Below are 26,241 nucleotides of genomic sequence, written 5' to 3'. Positions count from 1 at the left end.
TTTGTGCTATATCTATCCGGCCACAAAACCCAAAAGGGCAGAGGGACGGACGGCCACCAGAACGATAAGATAAGAGTGCACACAGTTGTTGTTGCAGTTTATTTTCCATTACCCGACATCAATTGGTGTTGCGATTGTGTGCGCTACTATCAGTACGGCAAGTACTGGGACCTCAGTACCATCGTCATACCGCTTATCTGTCCTTGCGCCATCGCGGAGGTAAATACAGAAGTATGAAGCAAACAGCATGAAGAAACTCCTCGACCTTTCCACAAACGCGTTCCAACGAGACACGCGGCTGATTGTGAAATACAGGAATTCCGGGATTGCATTCAATCAATAGCTCGCAGGATCGGTTGCGAAGTGTGCCGGTGTGAACTTGTTGTGCAGGTCTACTTGTTGATCAATTACTGGCCATTGATTCCGCCATGGTGTCGTTTTTACACACCTACAAGAGCCCGGCTGTCATTCAAATGTCGCCATTTCGATGGCACGGTGTGTTCGCTCCGTTCTGTTCTTTCACTAACCGGGGTGCTTTTGTATTCTTTCTCCCTCTTATTATTAGCCTCCTTCAATGAACGTAATGTGTATGAATCATTCATCGAAACAACAGCAACATGCTTACAAAGTAATGTTGGTTTGTTAGTGTTCTCGAGTGGATCGTGTAAAGTGTGTTGAATCGACAAATATTTCGTACGATGGCGCTGTAACGACGAGAGACCAGAAACTTCCAAATAGAATCGGCTTTTTATCTTTCAATGTTGGGAAAAGCATAACGCACAAAAAAAAAGATAATCATCATAAAGCAGCGCGATGTTTTCCTGCTAACGTGTGACGTCCACTGCCACTGTGATAGAGGCTGTCTTGAAGGCCGATCTACGCGGTAGTGTATATTGATCGCGTAGTTATCAATTCGCGCATGTTTGTGTGTGCGGTGCGTTGTGTTTTGTCCGACGAAAAAGGAGTCCGTCTCTGACGTGCGGATGGTGTGACGTGTGACAAGCGTGTATAGAAAATAAGTAAGCCGCGTTGTTTTAATTTGGTGCGTATGATTCATCACAATGATATATGTGTAACCAGCCTCTAGCTCTAGACGAGCAGTTCACCGTGATCGTGTTCGTGATGAGGATCAGTGTTCCTGATTTGTGTACAGAAAGCAAATAGCTTGTTAAGTGTTGTCGTTGTGTTGAGGTGTTTTTTTTATATAATAAAAAGTGTTTCGCATTTCGTGTAACCGTCTCTTGTTCGGTTAGTTCGCGCGAAATTCGAAAGCGTTTTTACTCAGCAAAGGAGAGAACTAAGCCGTTCTGCCGAGATCAGCGAAGCGAAAATAATGAATTCGCTCAATTCCACCACAAGTGTCTCACCGACGAGTTCGGTTGCACGCATAAATGACTTCCTTCGCCTGCACAAACCAGACGAACTGCCTTCTTCAGTAGTCGCTTCCGCAAGCTTTACATCCCACGTAAGCCACCATGCTGTCACGGACGGAACAGCAATTCTACCGGGTGGTTCCAGTGGATCGGATTCATCGTCGGACCCGGATAGAACCGCTAGCACAGCTTCAGGAGCTACTGCTTCCTCCATAGCAGCAGATACCAATGCGGCATTGCTTGCTAACTCTAACGTGACCTTCCTAAACCAGATCCTTTCGGTGGCACAAGCGACCTCAGGTGGTGGTAGTAACGATCAGCAAGGAAGTGGAGGACCTCTCAGTAATAGCAGTACAAATTCCAACCACAAATTGTGTCCCTATCATCGGCAATGCAGCAGTCATCATCATCACCTTCATCGGCACCTGACTGTGCAACAACATCATCATCAACAACAGGCCGGTGTTAGTGCCGCAGGAAGCTCACTTGTAGGCGCCTTTGGTCCGTATCGGAACACCGGAAGTCCGTCCAACAGTGGTTCCTCGGTTTCGTACCCATTGCGGGATGCTATCTCTACGAACGTCTCGCCACCACCCTTGAATGCGGTAATTCTCGTCGATCGATACCTACTGATGGAACCGGTCGAAGGGAACAATCTGTACCGGTGCTTTGACATCAAATCGCACGAGGAGCTGGTGTGCAAGGTAAGAGCAGCAAAATGTCACCATTTGCAAGTAAGGAATTAACCTTTTTGGAGCCCTTTTTACCTGCCGTCATCGACAGGTCCAATGTCCAGGATCACGTAATGTCGGTTGTAATCCTATCTCGGTAGCTAGCCTTTCGGCGGGACACTTGTCTCGTCTGTTACCTGGCTGCAATGAGCTTCGTTATTTAAAAAAGATGCTTGTGTTGTAGAGAGTTGTAAATGCTGTTGAAATGTAGGCAATAACGTTTTGTTTCTCCATTCCGTTTTGAGTTTGAATTTGAGAAACTCTTTTCTTATGACGGTTTGACTATTTGGGAACAATTTTGGTAGTTGCGAAAAATGAGACTATATTGCCGTTGCAAGAAGCCAAAGCACCAGCTAATTGATTTGTCTTGCAGGAAAAAAAAACCCTAATATGTTTTTAATGAGCTGTCGCCATGGAATGTCTGTAAATACCCTAATTTATTGCAGTACCATAAATAAGTCTCTGTGTAGTTTTATTATTGTTTTGAGTTTGAGAAATGAATTTTATTACATCGGCTTCACGAACAGGAGATCTTCTCAGTTATTTGTATATTGTCTCCTTTTTTTTGCTTTATTATCTGAACATATGGTTTTCTTGTCAAAAGTCTTGGGATGTCATGAGAGATTTTGGGAAAATACTACATGGTTTAAAAAAAATTGATAATAAATGCAGAATTAAAATTTCTTTTTCTTCGTTTATTTGCAGATTGCCAACAACCCATGTTCGAACTTGATTACGGCACACTTTAGGCTCGACGGACATCCTCACGTGAATTCGTTGCACAAAGTGATAAGAGGAAATAACCAAACATATCTGCTATTCAGTCCTTCGGAGGTAAGCACGATGTACCAGAATGGACTTTGGTGGCTTTAAAGCACGGTTGAATTAATCCAACTCATACTTCTTACCGCATTATTTTTTACACACGAACAGGGTGATCTGCATTCGCATGTCCGCAGACGGAAACGACTCCGCGAACCGGAAGCCCGCCGCCTGTGCCGTCAAATGTGCGAAGTAGTCAAAAGTTGCCATGAGCAAGGCATCGTGTTGCGTGATCTCAAACTACGAAAGTTTGTATTTGCTGATCGTGGAAGGTAGGTAACACCCCGTGTGTGTGTGTGGGGAGAATCACGCTTTGTTAGAACACTGGTCGATTTCGATGATCTTGCTGCAAAATGACGAACACGAGCTGAAGCGATGAAATTAAACACGACACCAAGACACTTTTCAAACCTCATCCTGCAACAGGTTCTTGTGGTAAAGGGCGAAATATGGTGAACCCCGTGGGTGGACTTGAGGATAGTTCAAGTTTCCCCATATGGTAAACGAAAGTTTCTCGACCTCTTTTATGAGTGCAAGCTGATGTTCACAGGCATGTTCCCATAGAATCTTAACGCCAAGAATCCTCAGGGATATGTACTTTTGATTTTGGACGTGAAAAAGTTGCCTATCGCATTCAAACAGTAGTAGGAGTACTTTCGTACGCGCAAATAAAAGCTTAAGTTTCTTGGTTATCTTGCTAAAATACAACAGCTAGTTCAATTCTTTCGAAATTAACCTCCCGAGCAACACCGGAAACGACTCATATTGTTGTTCTAGTGAGCAAATCCACTTTTCATCCAAGGTTGTTCAAAGCTACCACAAGAAAGACAATTGTTCTGCTCAACAAGTTGTCATAGAAACACAATGTTTACAAGGGAAACTAGTCCTTGCATGCTAATGACTCGTGGGTTGGGGACTAAAACGCGGAGAGAAAAATTGCAAATAAAATATTTCCCACGCAAGAAGCAAACATGCGGTTCTGCGTCTGGTCTGTTATCCGTCGCAAGAAGGCGTGTTGCGAGTCTACACTTATCAAAGACAAAACACTTTATCGAGATGTGTACGACGTCGTAGGGTGGCTTGCGGTTTCAACAAGAACTCCACCATCTCAGGAGTTTTTGAAACAGAGCTGACGGGGTTCGTTCGTTGAGAACAGACACGGAGCAAGCACAGTAGCATAATTGAGCAGCATGTCGCTGATTGCATACCATGAAGGTTATGGGAGTCTGTTGGATGGTGATGCAAAACCCAAGCCCCCGATTCAGGCGTCTCCTTCTCCAACTGAACTTCCTGTGGACTAAGTGTGTCGATCACGTTCGGAGCTGCCGCGTGCCGATCTGGTCATTATTGGTTGGTAAGCCTGGCTTTGGGTTCATTTTATGCAAAACAAAAAAAAAACAAAGTCTCTGACTTTGATTGTTGCCGATGTGGTTTGTTTGCGCAGCAGTCGGGCGAACTATTGGCCAAAGGGATTGCTAATAAAATGATTGTTTTGTGAAGGGCGAGATACGTGGAATGGTTATGCACCTCCTGCATTTTTCATTGCTGCATAATGTTGCCCCAGGAAACTTTCTGCATTATCGAATGTGGTAAAGAAAATCAAGAATCAGTCAGAATCCCCGATAACTCGATTTTGGCTTTCTATTTCAATTTAATTATGCTCCCCTTCAATAATCACCATTGTATAATGCTAGGGATGCCCTTGTTTTAGCACCCATCCAACCACAACGGGTAAGGTAAGTGTGGGTTTCGGTGGTTAAGGCCACGAAAGCGGCACACGACTCAAGAATCGCGGCTACTTCAGAAAGAGGGACGCTCCCTAATTCGAAGCTTCTTTCGCGCCGAGACCCTTTTGACCAATTAACTATTTGTTGGGACCTTCAGGAGTGGACGAAGGGAACCTTAACACGTTTGCCAGCTCAAAAGCGTGCCGTTTGGGAAAAGAAATGGAAAAGAGAAGAAAAAAAATAAGATCAACCAAGCGCTGCGAATTCGCATAAATTTTTGTTACTGCCACGTGTTGCATATCCCTTTTAGAGGGAGCATATATCCATCGTGTTATTTGCGCACGAGAGTTGCGTTATGTGTTGTGCGCGTGTCCTACAAGGGCCACAGGTTACGTCTTTGGTACTGGGGGGAACTACACCAACATAAGGGACCGGATTTATGATGCGTAGCTTACTTCATACGCGGGAAGGTATGGTTCTGGGTAAGAATATCGGAACTATCGCACACGCGTGTCGTGTTCAGTCATTCCGTTTTTTTTTTTGCTCGTGCCACTCCAATTCGTCGTTTATGGAAGGTCATCTTCCTTTTTCATGGCTTGACGAGTACGTGTTTCGCACATTGACGTTCTTCACTGACTGCGCGATCGCTGCAGCTGTTGAAGAAGGAAAATCTTATAAGTTTTCATCAGCACGAATTGCCTGTAACTCTGATTCGAAGTGAAAGATCGAAACATTGGGGAAGCTTTAGTGAATGCATTCGATTACTAGACAGCTCTGTCATGTCTTCAAATTTGAAACCATCCGAGAGACCATGGATTCTGACGATTTGAACACCAACGGCGGGGCTCGCACACACCGTTGGTTGGCAAATTGCGAACCTCCAACCAACTCGCCGCAAAGGTAGTAAACTGGAACACGGAAACCTTGAAAACTATGGTTCAATGAGTAGCCTTTACACGCGGCCGGTCCACTGACGAGAGTGTAATATGCTGCTCGTCTGGTCTCTCTCTCTCACTCACATTTACTCTCTTGTCACTTTCGCACCGTTTCGCACCGGCATTGGGCGCAGTCCAGCTGCTGGGGGCCTTTGCCTTGGGTGCGGCGGACATACGACGGCTCTTTTCTACTCTGCTTGGTTTTTTTTTCTTTCTTTCTTTCGCTACTCATTTTTCACACACCACGCAACAGAATATACTATACTGCCGTGGGGCTATGCTGGTTGGGAGCCTGCTCGGTGTACCATTGCCTTTTTGGCCATATGCTCTCTGACCCCAATCTGACACGGCAACAATATAGAGCCCCCCCCCCCCCTCCCCCTCCATCCCATTGCCCAAAGCATCAGAGGGCGCGGGAGAGAAAATTGAGAGGAAATAGAGTCGCAATCGCAATGGAAATCATGTTTCAAGGCAAATCGTGCTTAATGCAATAGGCAACGTGGCCTGGGACGGGTTTATCCGAAAATCGGAACACGTGATGATGGCGAAGGTGTCTTGCCGTTTTTGTACCGGACATATGGGTATGGCTCTGTCGGGTGAGCTAGATTGAAGTTATTTGCGAGAAGGTTTTGTACTGTAACGAAGTCGCATGACGATCAGTTTGATGATCGATGCCCTCTGATGATGATGCTGATGATCCTCCGTTACCTCCGTTAGATGTGGTTATGGCAGCTTTGGTCAGATCCAAACAGACATAATTGCTTTGTACACCCCAAATAAGTTACTATCGTGGCATAATTGCGGTCCCCCTTCGAATGTACTAACAAACTCAGGTCAGAACAAAACAGAGCGAGAAAAAAGAGCGTGCTAGTGAGCGGCTAGGCTTGATGGGAAATCTCGAAATCTAAATCTAAACCAAAGCGAGAGAGCGAGAGCGAAGGGGAGAAAATGAGCGAGTGAGCAAAAAACGTTGATAGAGAACAAAAATAACCGGTTGGGGCGAACGAGCACGTGTTGCAACGTGACATTGGACGGGTGCGCGTGTTGAAGCGGTTTCGCCGTCTCGTACACGATCGTCAAAGCTATCGCAACGCTGATAGACCCTAGCAATACTGTTGCTGCTGCTGCTGACTCGGCATGGTTGGAGGTTTCCAACTCACCACCACCGGGCCGATTTGTGTGGTGTTTGTGCCACGACGTCGAAAACGCCCGAACGATCGTGTGGCTCCCGATCGGTCGATTTCTGAACGCGTCGGTGTTGAACATTGCGAGGTCAATTGCATTGCTCGTTTGGAAAGGTGGGGGTTTTTGCCGTTAGACTAGCGTTTGGGTGGCGCACAGCATAATCTTCTCACCTAGCGCCGACGATCGAGATGTAGAACCCGCTGCGTGTGTTTGTTGGTAGCAGCCTCCGATCCTCAGCCACAGATCAGAAGGTTTGTGTGATCGAAACCGAGACAGAGCGATAGAGCAGACAGCAAGCAAGCGCGCGACATGAAGGTAAACCAATGTCTCGCAATTCACTCGAATAATGGGAGTTGATCTTTCGCGGTTGAAATATGTTTCGGGGGCTAGGGGGAGAGGGAGGAGGGAATACGTCATCCGTAGGTGGCGTTGTGTTGTACACACAGCACAACGTTTTGACTATGATCGCGCTCAATCTCTCTCTCTCTCTCTCTCTCTCTCTCTCTCACTGTGTTGGTACACAAGATTATGCTGCTATTTGGCATGGGGTTTCAGATTTTCGGAACTTGTTTCGTGAACCAGCTCTCGGTGAGGGTGGCGCTACCGATTTCGCTACCGTTTTTTTTTTGCTGATCATCGGTGTTGCGCCACGTCCAGAACCACGCGTGTGTGAGAGTGTTTGCGTTAAGTGTTGACCTTCACCGACGCGATGAAACGATCGCAGTTGCGCTGTAATGCCCGCGAAGCGTCTGCAGATGACAGGCCACTACAGAAGCACTAATTAGTACCCTTGAATAAATTAGGCTCAGCACACGTACACAGCTTCACTACGCCTTCCTTCCCAAAACCAGTGACAAAGCAGCATGATGGTTTGACACTTTGGGAGAGATGGACCCACAGTGGGAGGGCGAAAAGTTACCGTTCGTTGGTCGTTCGTGGTACCGGTTCCAAGAGAAGGTGTTTCGGAAGGACAAATCAAAATGTTCAACGCTATCCTACACACACACACATACACGCACCATGGTGGGGTGATGCAATTTTTTGGGTGGATTCAAGAACCACAGAAACTTGCTTTCCCATCGAAACGGCGCTCAATGTTTATTTATCCTTCAACTACGGACTACAACCTTCGGACGGCGCTGTTAGCACCTGTCTAATTATACTGGCGCATTTGCACGAGACGCCGGGCTGAAGAAATACTTTCGTCTTTTGGAATTGACCGTGAGGTTAAGTGTGCTTTTATACTCGATGCATAATTAAATTCTTACGTTTCTAATAAGCGTTAGAAAATAGTTGAAAAAAAAAACGATATAGGGAAGGTCGGTTTTTATTACTCAACATGTACAGGACTCGATGAATGATGCATCATTTTTGTGAGATATCAATGTAACATCAATAATTCGCATTATAACGCATTTAAATGACAACATACCGAACACAAATGCAAAATGACGAAGCTTTGATAACGCGACGGGATTGGATAAGGGCCACAATTACTCGTACAATAGCTCGTACTCATTCCCGTCGAACCCTCGCCATCAGACATTAGACGCTTATTGCAAAAGTGTCTCAATTTTTTGTTAGGCTCGCACGTGTCAATTAGTAGTAGCAACACCAACACCATATTGCCTTCATCCGAAACCATTTTCCTAGCTAGTATTTGCACAAGCATCTCTCAAACGAAAACGCGTCCGCTGCGAAAAATAGTGACGGAAACAGAGAGAAAGAGAGCGAAAGAGCGAGGGAATCAGATGGTAAGGCAAGCGCAAAAGAGAGGCCTCATTTGGTAATGTCATCTTCCGCTGGACAACCAATTTGACGTCCAATGCCAATGGGGAGGGTTGGTTTGGTCGGCTTTTCGATTTGAAGGTCCTCTGAGCGAACCCCACTGGTTGGTGGGAGGAAAGAAGCAGAGTGGAGGAACGCTGGTAGAGGAGTGCATTTGACCGAGATCAAGACCGCTGAAAAGGCCTTTCGTCTGCTGTGTGTCCGTCGTTTTGGTGGGGTAGAGACAGTTCGAGTAGAAGCTGCAACTGGTAAAGTCTTTAAAATCCCCTTCTCAGGTTGGCTCTCGGTGCCTTCGAGCGATTGAAGAAGACCGATTGAGGACAACAATTGATGCAAAAGGGGGGAAGGGAGTACACAGGCTGTAGGGGGGGGAGGGGGGGAGAGGAGCGTGGACAACTTGCGCTAAGGTCCCTACAGTGGGGGGGAAAGATTTGACCATGACCAAGATTTTGTTTAGACCGCCAAAAGTCGCGTGTATTCGAGCGAAAAAGCCCCGTCGTGGCGGTATCCATCTAATGCTTTGAATGTATCCATCGTTACGAGAGATGGTTGTTTGTATCGTTTACGGCAACAGCAGAACTTCCAGCAAGAACCTTGGGACACGCTTGGTAGTAACGCGTTTCCAAGAAGGACACTGCCACGATGCTGCAATTGTTTGTGGCATTGTGGGCCCAAGAGACGGTCCAATATCGGGTTGGTTTCAACTCAGCTTCAACCTCCGGAGTATAAACGCAGCGTGGTTGATGCGTTAATCGGGGATTGCAGCTTAACCTCCAACACGTGTCCATCAATTACGGTGGAAAGCGTTTTTGTTGATTGAGGGTGTTTTTGAAGGACCATTTACGCGTTGAAGCGAAAGACTGGAGTCCTTTTTCGGCAAGAAATCTTGTCTTTTCGACAGAATTCCTCACCGTAATTGAGCGTGAGTCTGGGGTATGGAGCTATGTTCGAATAAATGAAATTAAATTACAATACAATTCATTCGCACCCACGCCTGCGCATCCAAGGAAGTGAACCACTTCTTGCACGCCCCGTTTACACGACAAGAAACCGCAGAGTATGATTTATTAGATTAACGGCAATTAGTTTGTGCTCATTACCTCATCTACTAAGTGAATAAAGTCGTTAGGCTGAGGGAACCTTGCGGTAGACGTGCAGGTGCCTGCGATCGCGAAAGGGCAGTGTCGATTCCAAATTGAATTAAAGTACCACAAAAGTGTGGTGAAATAAAGTAAAATTAGATCAGCTTAATTAAATAAGCATAAATTTAATAAGCACAATGTAGCAACAAAAACCAACCTACCTTTGTGGGGGAAAGGAAAAGGTATGTTTTATTTTGTGTACAAATCGTTTCGCCTTTTCTTTTGCATTCAATTTCAGATTGCTGGGTGTAATTAATTGCATTCTACACACGCTTATTCAATTAAAGACAAGACGCCGAATGAATATGATCGTATCGTAACTAATACGTCAATTTTATTAAATTATCCGCTAAAGGCGCAGTATGTCTCTGTGAAGCACCAGCGTATTTTTTTAAAGTCATTATGGATGTGCTACGAAACACGTATGGCGTGTGGTCTAATCTTTGCCGTTTTAGAGATAAGATTTGAGCAAGAGCTTAGATAGCCACTCTCGTTAACGTGTCAGTGAGCTATTTTCTTTACAAAAAATTAAACCCCTTCAAATTGCTTGCATGGTGAGATATCTTGACAGCGTCGGATCCTAAAATAATCGCGGTTTTCCCAACAAGAGCTTTATTACGTACGTGGTAACGTTTTGTGTGGGAGGCAGCTATGTTCTTTTTTTCTCTTTTCAAGCAATCCTGGGTTCTTCGAACTTTATCAGTATTTTTGGGACATACGCCATTGCGCCATGTGTATTTGTAAATGGTGTACTTTCTCACCACTTGCTTGCTTTTTAAAGCCTCTTTGTTTCGGTGTCTGAATCATCCGACGATCTGGGATGTTTTTCTTTCTACGCGCTACTTACTTCACGAATGGTGAGAGTGAATATTACTGATACCGAGCGCAGTTACAATGTGTTCCTTTGAGGGGAAAACTGTGGGAAAATCGCTGTCGCTGGCATTGCAAAGGCAGCAATAAAATCACCCACATTTATGTATGCCGGTGCATGCTGCTGGCTTTTTAGGGTTCTAAATGTTCAAACCTCTGGGAAGGATCTGTGTCCTTTACCCATACACGCGTAAGGGATACAAGACAAGAAGCCCGAAGTTATCGCAGATGTTCAATGTGTTCCATCTGTTGGCGTGGGTCTCAGCAGGGAAACCGACGTTGGTTATTGATTTTTTTGTGATATTTGTTTCTTCCGTGTTGCATCTCTGTTGGCAGAGATGTTTTCCTTTCGGCGTGCTGCCACATTGCTGCCTTTGCTGGTCCTGAAGGAAGAACTACAAGTCTGGTGTGGTGCAATGCTGCACTTGGGCAGTGCTCGAGAGTATCCGTTGTCAGAACGAACGCACCATTTCTCGATCGTAGTCTTGCCCTAAGGGTAGGAAAACTCACTGATCCATATATGGCATCGATTGTCTTTTTTTTTTCGTCGTTTGCCGCATGCGATATACGATCGTTCGATATCTGAGTGTGTAAATATGGGAACACTTTTCTCTCGATATCCCTCATTCGCCCTCGCATGGTACATCATCCCCTTCCCAAGCCTGCACCAGGTAAACCAGGTTGTCAAGGTAAGGAAAGAACCTAACCACGTCCTCAACCACCAACCTTTCTACGCTCGTCGTCCTTCTTCGTAATGTTGCAGCGAGTTTGCTTGCTTTGATAGTTTACTTCCTTTCCGACGACCGACCCATATGGCTGCAGTCGTCCTAAGGACCAGCCGTTGGAAGTTTTTGCTCCTCGTTATGGTCGCCCTTCGGTTTACCTTACCGCCGTGTGTACAGGCCGCATGATGGTCTGATCCTTTTTTCGGATTCCAGGACACGGTTGACTAAACGATCGAAAGGTCGAATCCCTCGGTATCCGGGGCAGGAAGAATGCAAAGCCACACGCGCAAGCGATGCATATATCTGCTGGTATGTTTTGTTACTGAAACTGAGCGAAGTTTACGGACTCCTTTTTGGAAGTTTGAATGCAGTTTCTACCTGAAACGTTGTAAAATCCTTCGCGTGTGTACCTGTGGGTCGTCGTCGGGTATTGTGAGAATTTTTCCTCTAAATCGAATTACCTTAAACACAAAGCCCTTTTGCGCTAAGGGCGGTACAGAATTCCTATAAAGCATGAAATTTGGTGCATTTTCGGACAGATGTGTAGGAGGAGGTGAGCAAATTGAATTCGGTTCTCCTAGGAACCTGGAACTAACAAAAGGAAAAGAAAAAGCACCACCATAAAGCAGTAAACTAGATCAATCGATTGCGTTAAGCTTCTGCTGCTGTTTAACATGTATCTAAGCTGGGAGGCTTTTATAAACTTTGCTACTTTGTTGTTGCTGTTGGAGAAGATCATAAACAATCGTGTTGTAAATTGGTTGATGTGCGGTACCATGGATTACATGTTAGGGATTTATCTTGCAACTACGCGATGTGTGTATTTGTTTGTAAAAACTCATTGTAAAAACTCATTTAAACTTTTAAGCGTTTTTGAAATTTTGCCAATAACTCAATAATATTTGCGACGAAAGGTGCATTTCACAACCCTTTGATAAACCTTTCTGGGGAACCCATCACACCTTCATATATTGCCCACGAATAAGTCGTTTAAGTACGCAAGTCGTGTGTTCCGAAATACCCATTGATTGCGTAATGGTGCGTGCAAAAACTATCGCCCGATTTTCCTTCTCACTGCAGTTTCCCTCTGTTAGATGTCGTCCTGCTTTCGCCTCACGACGAGAAGCGTGCACGGACTTGAAACTGTGCATTACATAGTTCACTTCCTTGTTTGCAACCGTTGCAATGGCGCTGCTGTGTACGGGAAATAATTCAAAGTGCGTCTCGTTGGTCGTTCGGCTTTGGAAATGTCTATATATATGTAACGCACTCCTCCGATAGGGAGTGAATTGGTTTCCCTAAGCCCAACACCCCACTTAGGCGGGCACTTTCGTTCGATTGGCGCGTGTTTTCCTGTTTCATGCGCTCACCTAATCGCCACGTGGTTGTGTGGCTTCGAGAGGTGGTTGATCTATTGCCTAACGAAAGCAATTGATTATTAAACGGCCTTTCAGCGTCCGTGTGTGGCATTTTCTTGCTTCTTTCTTCGCATCACCCGTTTACGCCGTTAATACCGGGTTTGGCCAGTGTGAAAATCAACGCATTTGAATCTGTGCCTCCGAGAATCACGTTGCGTGCGTGTGTCCGGAGGCTGATAAGCATAATGGTTGCTGTTGTTACACTTTCAGTTCGTTGATGCGTCGGGAACGATTGATTTCGTACGTTTAGGTCATGTTTGAGGGCACAGGAAAACTCAAAGTCCTATGAACAGACGGGTAAACCCGAACACCACGAACCACCTAGTGCATCGAGGCCAAAAGAAAAGAAATGTTTGCCTTTTATGAGATTCGCCTTCTCTACACAATGATGAAGGCTCCAGTTTTTGCTCGTTTAAAATTCAATTTCTCTCCTCCCAACGATGCAACTATCTGCAGGCTTTGTAGAGATTGTGTAAGAGCTCGCTGCAGCCAACAATCGCTACCAGGAACCAGGAACTAAGGGGTGCAAAATAACAAAAAAATGCAACCTCTTAGCGGAGCTCTTCCCGGTTAGAAATTGGCAAGCAAAAAAGGTGAAACTTCCCGGACCGCGTGCCGGAGGCATTTTTGTAGCATAAAGAGAAACGGAGATAGCACTCTGATAGGTCAAACGTGTGTCGGTAACTTTCACAGGCTTCTCTCGACAAGACACGGGAGAGTCTTCTTTCACTGTTGAGTGTGGTTTTCCTTAACGATAGCGTTGGAGGTGGAAAAAGTACATAAATGATCGACGTAAGTACGTAGCTTGCCGGATGGTGTTTCGCCTAAGGGTTGGGAATTCACTGAGCTACTTCGGTGCTGGGTTTCTCGTGCTCTTGTACGGTCATATTTTTCACAACGGCATATTTTTGCTCCGCTCCAAGCGTACACAACCTGTGGCTGGTTTTTCGCTTCTCTTACTTTTGAACTTCATGAGTGGAAAACCCAGCCTTTGCTTGGGTCTTGGCGTCGTAACGGTACGGAAGCGAAGCAAAACCATGCCGTGGAATGTCTGGTGGAAAATGGAACCACAGAAGAATAGAGGCAAAGGCAAGGCGAACCGGAAATGTTTTAGATAATGAGCAGGAAATCAAATAAATCCGGGATTCGTAACACGTTTGAAGATGCGCATGGTGTGGAATTTTTATTTCATCTTTTATTTCTGAAAAAAAACCCACCTGAAAGGCGGCGCATCCAAAACGATTTTGACAAACGACGTGACGTAGACAGACATATTTATCATGTGAAAACTCTTTGTGACGATCTGACGGGGATGTTTCTCAACATGATTGTCCTTTGCGACATTCGCACGAATTGCATCAAACAGCGTTATCGTTTGTGTAGGTAGGAAATCGTATAGGTGCGAACAACCCATGTTAGCAACTCATAGCAAATCACACCTAGCTGAGCAACGGTAGCGCCAAGGGCCATAAATAGCAGCTACATTTGCCAAACTCAAGCTTATACGTGGTGTTGTGCATGATCTGTCAATAACCTTTACCGCCTTCAGCCGATCTCGTGTTGGTTGCAAAAATGGCATCTCGCTGTAATGACCACCACGCAAGCACACGATCACGGTTTAATGCACACCCAAGACGCGTATCAGCATCGACGGTCAGCACCACTACCACCACAACACACGGGTGTATGAATAGTGGGCCCGTTCTCGGCGCTTGTCCACTCCCTTGGCACGCGTAGAATGTCCTGCCACTTGAATGCTCTGGGATGTGGGGAAAATGCATTCATGCTTTGCATCATCATTTGATCAACTCGTGGGGTTAGTGATCTGATAGAATGTCGATCGATGGAATCGTTTGGTCCGTGTTTGTTTTTGAAATCCCTAATTTTTGCCGTAAAGTTTCTGCAACTTACACATGCAGAGGAAATTGCAGATTCGTGTGGAACAGCTTGATGTTCGTTTTCAACAGCGCGCAAATCGATATGTGATTGCCTAGCGAATGAAAATGCCGCCATCGCCGCGATCATTGGTACATCCAACCCCAACGCGCAACACAACACCGGCCTAGGAGGGTGTATTGCTGAACCTCGTCTTCGTTTAGCATATACTCGTGCTCGTCTCCTACACTCCCTTGCTGCGTCTATTTTATTTTTATTCCACCACACGCAGCCCTATGTTGCCCCACACTGCGTATTATTGTACCGGAGGAGCGTATGTTTGAACTTGAGAATTCGAGAGGTTCGCTCTCTTTCGCTCGTCCTATCTCTCCTGTTTGCTCTTGCTCCTCGCGCGCATCACTCGATCGTCTGCACTAGCGATCGTTTGTCTCCTCATATAAGCCTATGATCGCGTACAGCGAGTGCACATACACCGTAACGCGTTCAGTTTGTTGGCATTTGCTCTTTTTTACTGCCAACAACGAAGACGCCCGCGTGGAATGTCATCTGACCGTTTAGTAATATTCATACACACGACGAGCGCTCGGAACGATCGGTGTGTGGTTATTAAAAATGCTCTAGAATTCGCCTTCGTGTCAGTCAGAATCGCGGATGGAGTGCAGAATTGCAACACAGCCTCAACTAACACTCTCACCACGCTGGCGAAATTATCGAAGACGATCGTCGCCACCGGTTTTCTCTCGCCACCGGTGCCGATGTTAAAATAAATCACATCTTAAAAAAAGGGCCCCAGCACGACACGGCGTGTGTGTAAAGATAGATGGCTGGGCCTAGGAGGTGATCGTGCTTCGTTCTTTTGGTTGGACTTTTTCACGTGCGCATTGCATTAGCATGATGCAATGCTAATATACGTGGTGCCACCGCCGCCGCCGTCGCTCCATAGCCGCTCCCAACTCAATGACGCGACAACAGTGCCCGGGACGCGCGCGCGCGCGCCAGAGAGAGAGAGAGAGAGAGAGAGAGAACGTGCGAGTCGGAGCAATACTGTCGTCATACGCGTGCCCATGTGGAGTACGCGTAGCAGTTGGTGGTGATGGCGTTGGCAGAATTGCGTTATTTGAATTCGGCCAAATGGCGGCCAAACCGTACGCGTGAAGTAGCCGGCGGATTTCGAATGTCGGTGTTTGACTGGAACGGTGGGACCCACGCTGTTGATCGTCTGGTTCCCTTGGTTCACTTTACCGCTCCCGTTTTGTGGCTCCAAATCGTTGGCCCACCACCGCGGTGGCCAGTAGATCCTGAATAGAGACACTTGCGAAATACGTCTCAGAGACCACCCTTTTTCGGGTGGCAATACACGGCAATGCACGCAGCTGCCCCCAGTTGCCAATATGATTAACCGAGTGGGGTGTGTTTCTGTTGACATTTTTTCCCCCTCGTGCTTCAACCAGACGCAATATTCGAATTATCGTGCGATTAGCTAGAGTTGCGCACGTGAGCGAAATTCGCAGCCTGTGGTAGATAGATTTCATTCAAGGAATGTCACTCATCAAAACGATGGGGGATTTTTTGTGAAAAATTGTACGAAATGTTTCATAATATTGAAACCACTTCCGAGCGGTGTTGTGAAATTCCGCCTTTAAACTCATCATACTTTAGAACGCTTCTCTAAGCTTAACCAGCAGACCAGACCGGCTACTAGTACGACTTGCGCAATATTCGTTCTTGTAGTATAATAGCGATCCTTATGCAATTGTTACTCGATTTGTTTAGCTCGCTTACTAGTGAAGTAAAAAAAATATTGTCCATCGCTACCTAGTGAACTAGCTGCATGAGTAACAGTTTATTTGACTCATTTCATTATGTTGCGAAACATATCGCTTGCCTTCGAGGACTGCCGTGGCTGGGTTGTACTGGGTATATCCCCTGGCCTGATCGCACCTCTCACCCTATGGTGGCGTGTGGATTTACGAAACATCGAATTCAACCTTTCAGCGATAGAGGATGGGAGAGAAAAATGAACCAAAACACCACCTCCCAGAGATCGGTCGGACGAAGGACTGTCGTACGTTCGTCGTCGTCGTTGCTGCTCTGTTGGTCCGATTGACGAAGGGTGTTTTTGGTTTGGTTTGCAACGCCCAAGCTATATCTGTCGTATGGCTTGCAGCAGCATTCTGCTCCGATTTGAAACGTTCCCAAAGATTGTCCTGCCCCGGAACCGGGACGCCATCGAGTGGGTTAGTGAGCGGTTTTGTGCATTGGTGACTTTGCAATATCATTCCCGAATGACAGAGAAAAATTTCCCTCCACGAAATGGTTGTGTGAAGGGTCGCTTACACCGCTGAGGTTCTAAGAGGTAAAACGCTGGAATAAGCACTTCGCTTTTTTTTTTCAAAATCCCCAATTACCTGGCCACCTGATTTTAACGAAAAATCGTATAAAACGTGTCATTCCGACGAGGAAAAGGGAAAACTTTTGATACGAATTTTGGCCACGAAAAACGAAACGTGTGTATAGTAAAACATGCGCCTTTGCTTGCAGGAAATGGCATACTTTCTTCCGCAGAGTTTGCGTAACCGTGCGATTCAGTGCAAGTGATGCACTTTCCTAGTAATCAACGGGCTTGTGATTTCTTCATCCAACGACAAAAGGGGAAAGGAAAACGACTGCTTTCGTAATTTGCTTTCACTTGCCGTCATGACTAACTTTGCGATAATTTGTATTCCGTGTGAACGAGTTGTGTGATTTGGGCTTTATCTTTTGTTCGCGCGTTTTGATGGACTTCATCTTTTTTATTCGCCATTTGAATGTCCGCATGTAACGAAGCCTTTTTTTCTATCGAATGCTAATATAATACCCACAATGTATGGTTCAATATCCGGTTTCCGGTGGCATGTGAAAATGTGGAAATGATAGAATATTGACCACGTATGGTGTGATCGAGGTAAAGCCCAAACATCACTCCTTTGGCGCATTAGTGGCCTTCTGTGGGCTGCCTTCAAGGAGAGACCGAGAAAGGAAGATCACCTCCCACCACCCACCAAGGCGTAAAGGTGACGACGCGTGACGCACACCGACACAGTTGTGGAATCCGCGATGAAAACGATGGTGCATGGAAGGCTCATTTACATGACAACCATCCGTGTTTCACCTTCGACTGAATGGCACCGGATATAATTCGGTGGTGGAGCCCGGGGTGGATGTGAAGACGGACGGACGGGGGTGCCCTCCACAATGGCCCTCACTCGATTGCATCGAGAGTGAGTGAGAGAGAGAGAGAGAGAGAGAGAGAGAGAGAGAGAGAGAGAGAGAGAGAGAGAGAGAGAGAGCTGGGTGGAAAGCCGGCTGGCCCGAGGGTGGCGCTGTCGAATAAGAAATATCGTGGAAAAAACGAAAAGAGAGGAACGATTTTGTTACAGCTGTGGTAATGAAAAATTTCAGTGTGAAACAAAAGCCTGCCTGGAGGACAACACTTGGCTATGTCGAAATTATGGCCAAGCGTCCATTTGTTCAGGGGCAGAGACACTCTGAGGCAAATAAGAGAAGAAAAGCACATTTGAGAACCAAGTGTGTTGGTTGCATTGTCTGGTGGGTTGGTGGGTGGCGCATAAACGTTTTTTAATGAAAAATCTTCCTATTCGCCTGCTTGGTGATTATTGTTAGTATTCTAAATATCACGATCATTCGAGCAAACGTCCCATCATCTATAAAAGGCTCTTTTTCGTTTTCTTTATAACAAAACTTTCCTCTAAGTACTGCCTCCGTTTTGCGCCATAGAGCACGTGATCAAGTGATATTCAGGCACACGAAGTGCGGTGGTGTAATGAGAGAGAGAGAAATACATCCAGCCTATAACCCTGACGGCCAAGGTAGCGGTCGTGAAATAGATATTTATTACAATGCCTTTACCGCACGTTTTTTTTTTGCAATCACGCGCATCAAGGACTTGGCAGTAGCAGCGATATCAGAAAGTCAATTTGGAGCCATAGCAAGGCATATCTAATCTGTTTCTTTGAATTGATATAAGCAAAACGCTGTGACGTTGCTGGTCAAGAGAAGAGAGTGCTAGTAACAATCTCACGTGAATATGCTGTTGCGAACATAGCATTTAATGCTACCTTATGTGTATAAAACATTTTCCTATTTCTGCACTGGGGTGGTCTCTCCTTCACGATGTTTCGTCCAATCATCGTCAAAGACTCCGCAAAGTAGACATCCGCTGGTCCATAATTGCAGCATGTAGAAAAAAAACATAATATATCATCACTTGCGAACCTTTGCTAATTGAGCTCTTTTCTTTTTCCCCTAATTGATGTCATTTGCAGAACTCAGTTGAAGCTAGAATCACTGGAAGATGCCGTCGTGTTGGACGATCCGGCCGAGGATCTACTCCAGGACAAACGAGGTTGTCCCGCCTATGTGTCGCCGGAAATCCTGCGCGCCAATACAACGTACTCGGGCAAGGCTGCCGACATGTGGTCGTTGGGCGTTATTCTCTACACGATGCTGGTTGGAAGGTAAGAACACCGTAGCTTTCAGAAAGCAAAACTAATACCGATCGTTTCTTTGCTAACGGATGCGTATAATTATCAATTTCGATTCGTGGTACGGATCCCACCGGTGGTCTCTTTGTGGGAGGAAGTTGAAAAATCCACGACAGAGCGGGTGCTATTATTCGATCGGAACAGATTTACGCTGTAGGTGCTTGATGTAATTTCCCTAATTGCACTACGAGTTCAATGATCGAGATTTTGATGGTGTCGATCGAACGGGATTTGTAATTTTTATGGTATTACTGGTTTTGTTTTAATGTTCCGTAAGTTTTTCCTGTTCTTGTATCGGACTGTTGATTGACGTAAACGGCACAATTTTCTGATAAAACCAGTATGCTCAGATAAAAAATGCTCGATAGAAATTTGCTGAGCGTTACCTGAAAATACATGAATTTTTATAATTTTTCAACCCAATAATGTAAGAGGTTATTTATATTAAACACCTTTTTCATAAATGGCAGAGAAGTACAATGCATCAAAGATGTTGGAGATTCTAAAATGAATAAGAATTGCATCACGCAACAAATTCTCTTCCATCGCAAACAAATCTTTTCTAATCGCCAGCAGTTACTACTACGCAGTTACTGATAAGCATCCAGTGTGCGTTTGAAAGTGAATCAGCAATGCTGGGCTTTTCCTCCTCGTGGCTCAATGCAACCAAGCAACGCTATCTGTTTTTAACAACACACACCATCACCATCACTGTTCAGTGATTGCTTTCGAGTGTGAGAATAAAACCCACTTAACCGGCGCGAACAGGCATCAACCTGCCCAAACACACGAAGTTCGCGTACGTCACCGTGGGTTTGTTCCGCTGACTGACTCCTGCAGGAATTATGCCAGTCGTTGACTTTTCGATCGTACGTTTCCATGACAGATCGCGTTGTAAGCGGGCTTTTGTTGCTGCAGTGTTTTGCTGCCGCTATGTCAGATGAGCAAAATCACGTTGGTTCCTGTTTGTGTCTTGTCTGTATCGTTTTGCCGCTGCTGCTGGTGGTGATCGTAGCCATCCGCTTGATGATCGTAGCCTGTTCACGACACGACCTGATTGAACTCATTCGTGGTGGCGGAACGTGAGTTCACCAATCTGTTAAACCGACCGTTGGTCTTTCACCGAAATACCGTAAGATCGTCTTCACGTGCCTCTCGATCTTTTCAGGTAGTTCATTCCTTTGGCGCTAATCGCAGACGGGGTTTTAGTGGTTTTTGAGTAGCAGCAACTACGTCAGCAGCGATCGCGTGCTGACATCATTCCGCGAAGAGATCGAAGCATAATATGATCATTCAAATGGATTATTTACGGTGGAGAATTTCCCCCTTTTTTCTTTTGTGGTTTCACCTACAAGCTGTTACTCATTCTTTACCTTAATGTCAGAATCGGTTGGAACATGAGAGCTACTGATATGACGCATAGTTGGTGATGATTCATCAAGCTTAAATTCCTTAGCAGCTTGAATTTAGCAAAATTCTTCGAATTTTTATGTTTTCAAGCCAAAATCAGTTAAATGCTAATCGAAAGGCGTAATGGGTTGAAATACCCCCGCTTTGGTCGCTTTTGAATGGTGAGCATCGCTAGCCCAGGCAAAGGATAGCTTCTGAGACGAACACGCGTGATTCTGCTGTTCTTGAGACGATATAACTGCCCAAAGGGCAATAGCCGACGTAAAGCAAAGGTAGTAAGCGACGAAGGATGCATAAAGAAAATAAAACAAAACACGCAACTGGCCAGGCAGCGAGATATCATCGAGCGTAAGAAAAGGTTCAGCAGCAGCAGGCCTCACTGCTATAGACGGGTGAAAAAAGACCCGGCAAAGAGAAGAAATAAGCCTTTAGCCACACGGCAGAATATGGAAACAACCGGCAAGCAGGATAATGCAGCTAAACCAAAAAAAAATAAAAAAGGAGTAGGAAACAACTCGCGGCAGGTGCACACGCGACCACATTTTGTTTTTGGCTTTAATTTTGCGTGCGTGTAAGCCCACCGTACACATCTGCACAGAAGAAACTCCTCCGGTTGTTGTTCTTTGTGCCGGACATCCTCCGTCTTTATTCGATTTGGTGCTCAGGATCGGATTAGGTTGCATCAGAGAAGATCCTGTTTTCGGCGTGTGTAGGGAAATCCACAGTGAGCGAATTGCATCTGCCTGCGCGTCGCATAATGAGTATGAGATAAAAAAAACAAAAACAACCGAAAATGAAATTATGCTTAAGCTTCACTCATCTCGTACAACGATTATGTACGGCTCTTGTGGCAGCAGGAAATAACACAATTACTCGCGAAATTGCGATAATATAAGTAAATGATATTTTGTTGGGTCGTATTAGGAGATGATTTTTTTTACCTGTTAGAGGATAGGGGAGGTTAGAAAATAATACTTCTTTCTAGCTTTTCCTCTCGAGAATCTTGTGGGAAGAGATACGATTGGTCAAACAACGATATCCTTGAAAGCAATCGATCGATCGCAGCTGTCAGCAGCGGATCGTTCTGGAATTGGATCCACAAGCTGTACAAAGAGAATTCGGCCATATTTTCAACGAACTGTTAGGAAGAAAATGTCCTTGAAACCAACGATCGTTTTACGTCGAGGTGGTTGAACATGTAACATTCCTCAAAAAAAAATCACAGCTTACACAATCTTACAGAACTTACAATCTGTTTTGTAATTCTAAATATGTTTAAAATTGACACAATTGTAAGCCTAACATATATTTTTGAGTAGTGTTTCTGTTGTTATTATTTGTCTTTCAAAACGCTTAAAACATTTGAAATTTTTTTCTATTGAAAAAAAATTATTTCATTCAAAATATAACCTTTTCACTTGTTTAAATGGTCTGAGTGGATAATTTGAAGCATAAAAAATCCTGCCCCAAATCCCTGGAAACGATCAAATCATGGGTGTGCATGGCAAAGCATGTGAGGATAGCAGATAAGCATCAGTATGTACGCTTTTCTGTGCACCGTTTGATGGCATTTTGAACCGAAATGCCCGTGTTCGATGAAGGACCGAGAAAATATGAATTGGAATGCACACACTGATCAACGGAGAAAAAAAAGGTAGAAAACAAGCAGATGTATTTCTTTTCTTCGATATCTGCAGCATGTGTGTGTGTGTGTGGGGGGGGGGGTTTATTCGTGTTCTTTTTGCTATCCTCTCCGCTGCAGAAGATCCTATGGCCACCGCACACCATTAACCGTCCTCCGAAAGGACATTAAACACCAACGTTTTTCTCGTATAGTATTGTGATGGTGGACGGTTGGCCGGCGGCTAGAAAGAAGGATAGCGACGGAGAGAGGGAGGACATACGGAATTGAAGATGAACGGCACAGAAAGGATAAAGCATCAGCGAGTGTCAAACGCAGAGGAAAACGAGAAACGAAATGCAAAGAAAACGTGCATCATGATGAAACACATGTTGCTTGCGAGTTTCCTGTTGCAGCAAAAGGATATGCAGCCGGCTGTACTTTTCTCATCAGCTCTATCTCTCTCTCTCTCTCTCTCCGCGGTGTTTGCTGCGTACGAAAAGCAAGCCGAAAAGAAAACTGCCGAACAACTTGAACACTGAAACAATCCAGAACCATGTGGATCTGCTCAAAGTAGCAACGAACAAAAAAGCCTTCTCGTGGAGGCAAGTTTCGCACTGCTGTAGAGAATAGAGCCAGCGAAGGGCTTTACAAGTGAAGCACGATGTCACGGGCTTGAAGATCGAGAAGGGAGACGCCAACGATCAGGATCTTTTCTACTCCAGTTTGAGCTGACGTATTTTTTTTCTCTTTTTGACCGTTTCCTTTGAACGCCTAAATCTCGCGGATGACGTCAAGATGAACGGAGAGAAAATTATGCTTTGCCCTCTGATTGCCACTTCTTCTATTCAATCTCCCTCGGGGCCGCTACTCAGCTGGTGGAAGTTGAGATGCACGCCAGAAAACTCTTCAAAAACTGCAATTATATCGGTCCACCTGCCGTCTGTTTGATTTTTTTCTCTTTGACGTATGAAACACGCATCCTTCAGGGCTCAAGGATGTGGAGCAGAAATACGACGGAACATCCGAATACATTTCGTTGGTTTTTGAATTTCGCGTATGTTTGGTTGGTAGCGAAACTTGTGTGCTAAATAAGCTTTAAAAACCCATCATTGAAGTGTCTTAAAATTATCAATGTAGCGACGAGTAGGGAATTTGATCTATAATTTGATTGAAAAATATCAGTTAGTATAATTTTCTACATGTTCTTTTTGTTTCGCCCATTCAGATATCCATTCAATGATTCGGAACATGCATCGCTATTTGCAAAAATCAGCCGTGGCCAGTTCACCGTGCCGGAATGTCTCTCGTCCAAGGCCCGGTGCATCATTCGAGCCTTACTTCGAAGGGATCCAGAAGAACGCATTGCCTCCGAGGACGTGCTTTTCCATCCGTGGCTACTGCACGACGACAGTAAAGACCACGGATATGGGCTGCACTCGAGTAAATCCGGTCCCGCGGCAGACGATCATTGTGTTCCGGAGTGGTTTGATCCGTCGGAGGAAAGTGAAGACTCCAAATTGTCATCATTTTGTCGGTTGCAATATTCTGGTTCCGGGGACACCTTTGATAACTAAGTTTTAGGTGGCATCGAAGGAAATCATCAGTTCTTCCTGAAGCACAAGCTCTGTTGCAAGCTATTACCAACCTGGATCAAGTGATAATATGCTCCAGGATTCACGGATGTTGCTGTGATCGATTGGTTTGTAAGATCCTTATATGAAGGAAGTGCGATCAAGGGCCCAAACCCCACAGTAATGGTGCGTGTGTGTACAAATGAAGTGAAAGAGTTTTATTACCAGACCATCCCATGCCCCATCCTTCTCTCTCCCCACTTTCCCTGTACTTGCACACGCACACGTAGCATCGTGTAAAGAGAACTCATAAGTACGTTTAAATAAGCAACTCCAACTAATATGTGTAGTGTATGGGCAGCAGTTGAAACACTTATTACGAGAACGATGTGTAGTTAGTAAATCAAGTAAAAGAGAAGATGTTCGGGAGAAGTCGAAGGTATTAAGCATTGAACGATCAAGCTTACCATGTAAAATTGATCAACGTTATTCGTTTGCTCGAAGATGTTCGTACAAAAGCTAGTTGTAAGTAGGTTTCTTTTAAAACGGATTTGCGATATACAAGACCTTTTAGCGCGAAATAGGCGATGCTGCAATGGTTAAAGTAATATCAATTATTTATACCGCGAGCGATTCGCCGTGAAGGATACTTCCAATGAACCGTTTTGTGAACGAGATTAAACGAGAGTCGAGAGCAAATGTCAATGAAATTATACCCTTCCTAAACCGATCTCTTCTGAAGGTGAAGTCTTGTTTAGATCTTCACTTAATTGCTCGTTCGGTTTGTGCAATCAAGGAAATCATCCCTTAACGGTTTCCTTACTCTTAACATTCTGCAAATGGTTCCTAATGTTTAAGATCCTGTTATTTTTTTTTCTCCAAGTTTGCTGTTTATCTTACAATTTGTTTTTTAAACAGCGTGTCTCTGCTATTGGGTTGATAAATTGTGGCAATTTATATTGCCATATCAACGGTGGCATGTACATGTTCTTGCGCTTTACTACCACCGACCAGGCAAAACAAAATCAATGACTCAAACGAGAGTACATCCTCCAATAGTACGGAACATTTTTGCAGCCACATCAGCATGCGTTGTGATAAAATGAAATGGAATAGTACGCATATATTCCTGTGAGTGTGTGCCACTTTGCCTCAAAAATGTTCTGTTTGTTCATCCTATGTCGTTCAGAAGAAAAAAAAATCAGCGTTTTGTTGTACTTATTAAATGATCCAAAATGAAGAGGATTTTAAAGGAGAAATTAGATTTTTTTACATTTTTCGATCCACCGCTACGTGACCCACAACAGCAAAAGTATGGACAGTTACCATGTGCGAAACATGTCTGGTTATTTATGAATCTTTCTTTATTCGATCCGTGCTGTTGTGGAGTGCAGCAAACGTGCGTTTTTTTGTGAAAACCGCGTTTATTATCAACAAATCGTGTTAAATACTGCATCTAGCATATAATATATTTTCTTTTACACACATTAAGATATGTTTTTACGGTAAAGAGAAAAACGTGGAAATGTACGTTGATTTTACGCATAATAAAGCATCTCGAGATGCTATCACTACATTGGTTTTTCATACAAAACCACAAATCTTCCAAATGGAGAAAAAGCGTTTTTTTTTCTGCCACTAAATAGTAACTGCGTATAGAATTATCGTCCCGACAAATGAATAAACGTAGATGTAGGCCACATTACTAATGCAGAAAACTTCATCCAGATTACGTCCAGGGTAGATGTTTGCTTTTTGGTTTAAAAAAAAAAGAGTTCGCCAAATCAGTATGTTGTAGATGTTTACTTTGCTTTTTTTTTCTTGATAATTTGACTATTTAAAAAGCTTGAATTGTTGTTGTTTTTGTCTAGCGGCTGTTTTACTCTATCTGTGAATGAATGAGCAATTTTGTACAGTAAAATCCCACGGAAGCGACACAGGAACCTAATTATACCCGATGCACGATGGATGTTTAGCTTTAGGAATAAACAAAATTTGTTAAAAATAATACCAAACCTAAAGATTTTCTATACTTTTCCTCCGAAACGCTGCAAGTGTTATTTTCTTCGGGCACTCATCATGCCGCCAGATTAGTTGACGATCATCACGAAACAGCCTGTCCTCCTTCGTAAGATACCTGCACTCGAAAAGGCGCAATAGCAGCATCAATCTGTGCATTCCCACTGATCAAGATCTGGGCGATGAAGAGTTTTCAATGCATTTGAAAACGTGTAATGATTGATTGGCCGATCTTCCGGGACCTGAACAACTAGCTGAAACACCGTCAATATACCCAGTGGTCTCCAGTCCATCTTCCTTGCCTTTCGCCCTTTCGTTTGGATAGTACGGGGGAGTCCACTCGATTTTTAAACCCGCAACCGTCGTGTTTGTACCCCACGCTAAGTCCCCTATGTGGGTAATGATGAGATAAATTTAGCGAAGATATTTGTCAGGTCACGGAATTGATCAGAAAAACAATG

General features: G+C 44.7%; 1 protein-coding gene across 1 annotated transcript; it reads left to right on the top strand.

Moving 5' to 3' along the window:
* Window positions 1–1,333: 1,333 nt before the first annotated feature.
* LOC128723438 (tribbles homolog 2-like) lies at window positions 1,334–23,828 on the top strand. The gene is made up of 5 exons (XM_053817181.1): window positions 1,334–2,077; window positions 2,810–2,938; window positions 3,038–3,198; window positions 18,938–19,129; window positions 23,416–23,828. The coding sequence occupies exons 1-5, from the start codon at window positions 1,334–1,336 to the stop codon at window positions 23,762–23,764; spliced, it is 1,575 nt and encodes a 524-aa protein (XP_053673156.1). The 3' UTR covers window positions 23,765–23,828.
* Window positions 23,829–26,241: the final 2,413 nt, after the last annotated feature.

Source organism: Anopheles nili, chromosome 3 (genome assembly GCF_943737925.1).
Source record: "Anopheles nili chromosome 3, idAnoNiliSN_F5_01, whole genome shotgun sequence".
Lineage (NCBI taxonomy): Eukaryota > Metazoa > Arthropoda > Insecta > Diptera > Culicidae > Anopheles > Anopheles nili.
This window is presented reverse-complemented; position numbering and strand designations above follow the sequence as displayed.

Excerpts from the sequence above, each read along its gene's own strand:
- LOC128723438 (XM_053817181.1), top strand. The coding sequence starts at position 1,334 with ATGAATTCGCTCAATTCCACCACAAGTGTCTCACCGACGAGTTCGGTT. Across the intron at positions 2,078-2,809 it reads ACGAGGAGCTGGTGTGCAAG|ATTGCCAACAACCCATGTTC; the intron begins GTAAGAGCAGCA and ends GTTTATTTGCAG. Across the intron at positions 2,939-3,037 it reads TGCTATTCAGTCCTTCGGAG|GGTGATCTGCATTCGCATGT; the intron begins GTAAGCACGATG and ends ACACACGAACAG.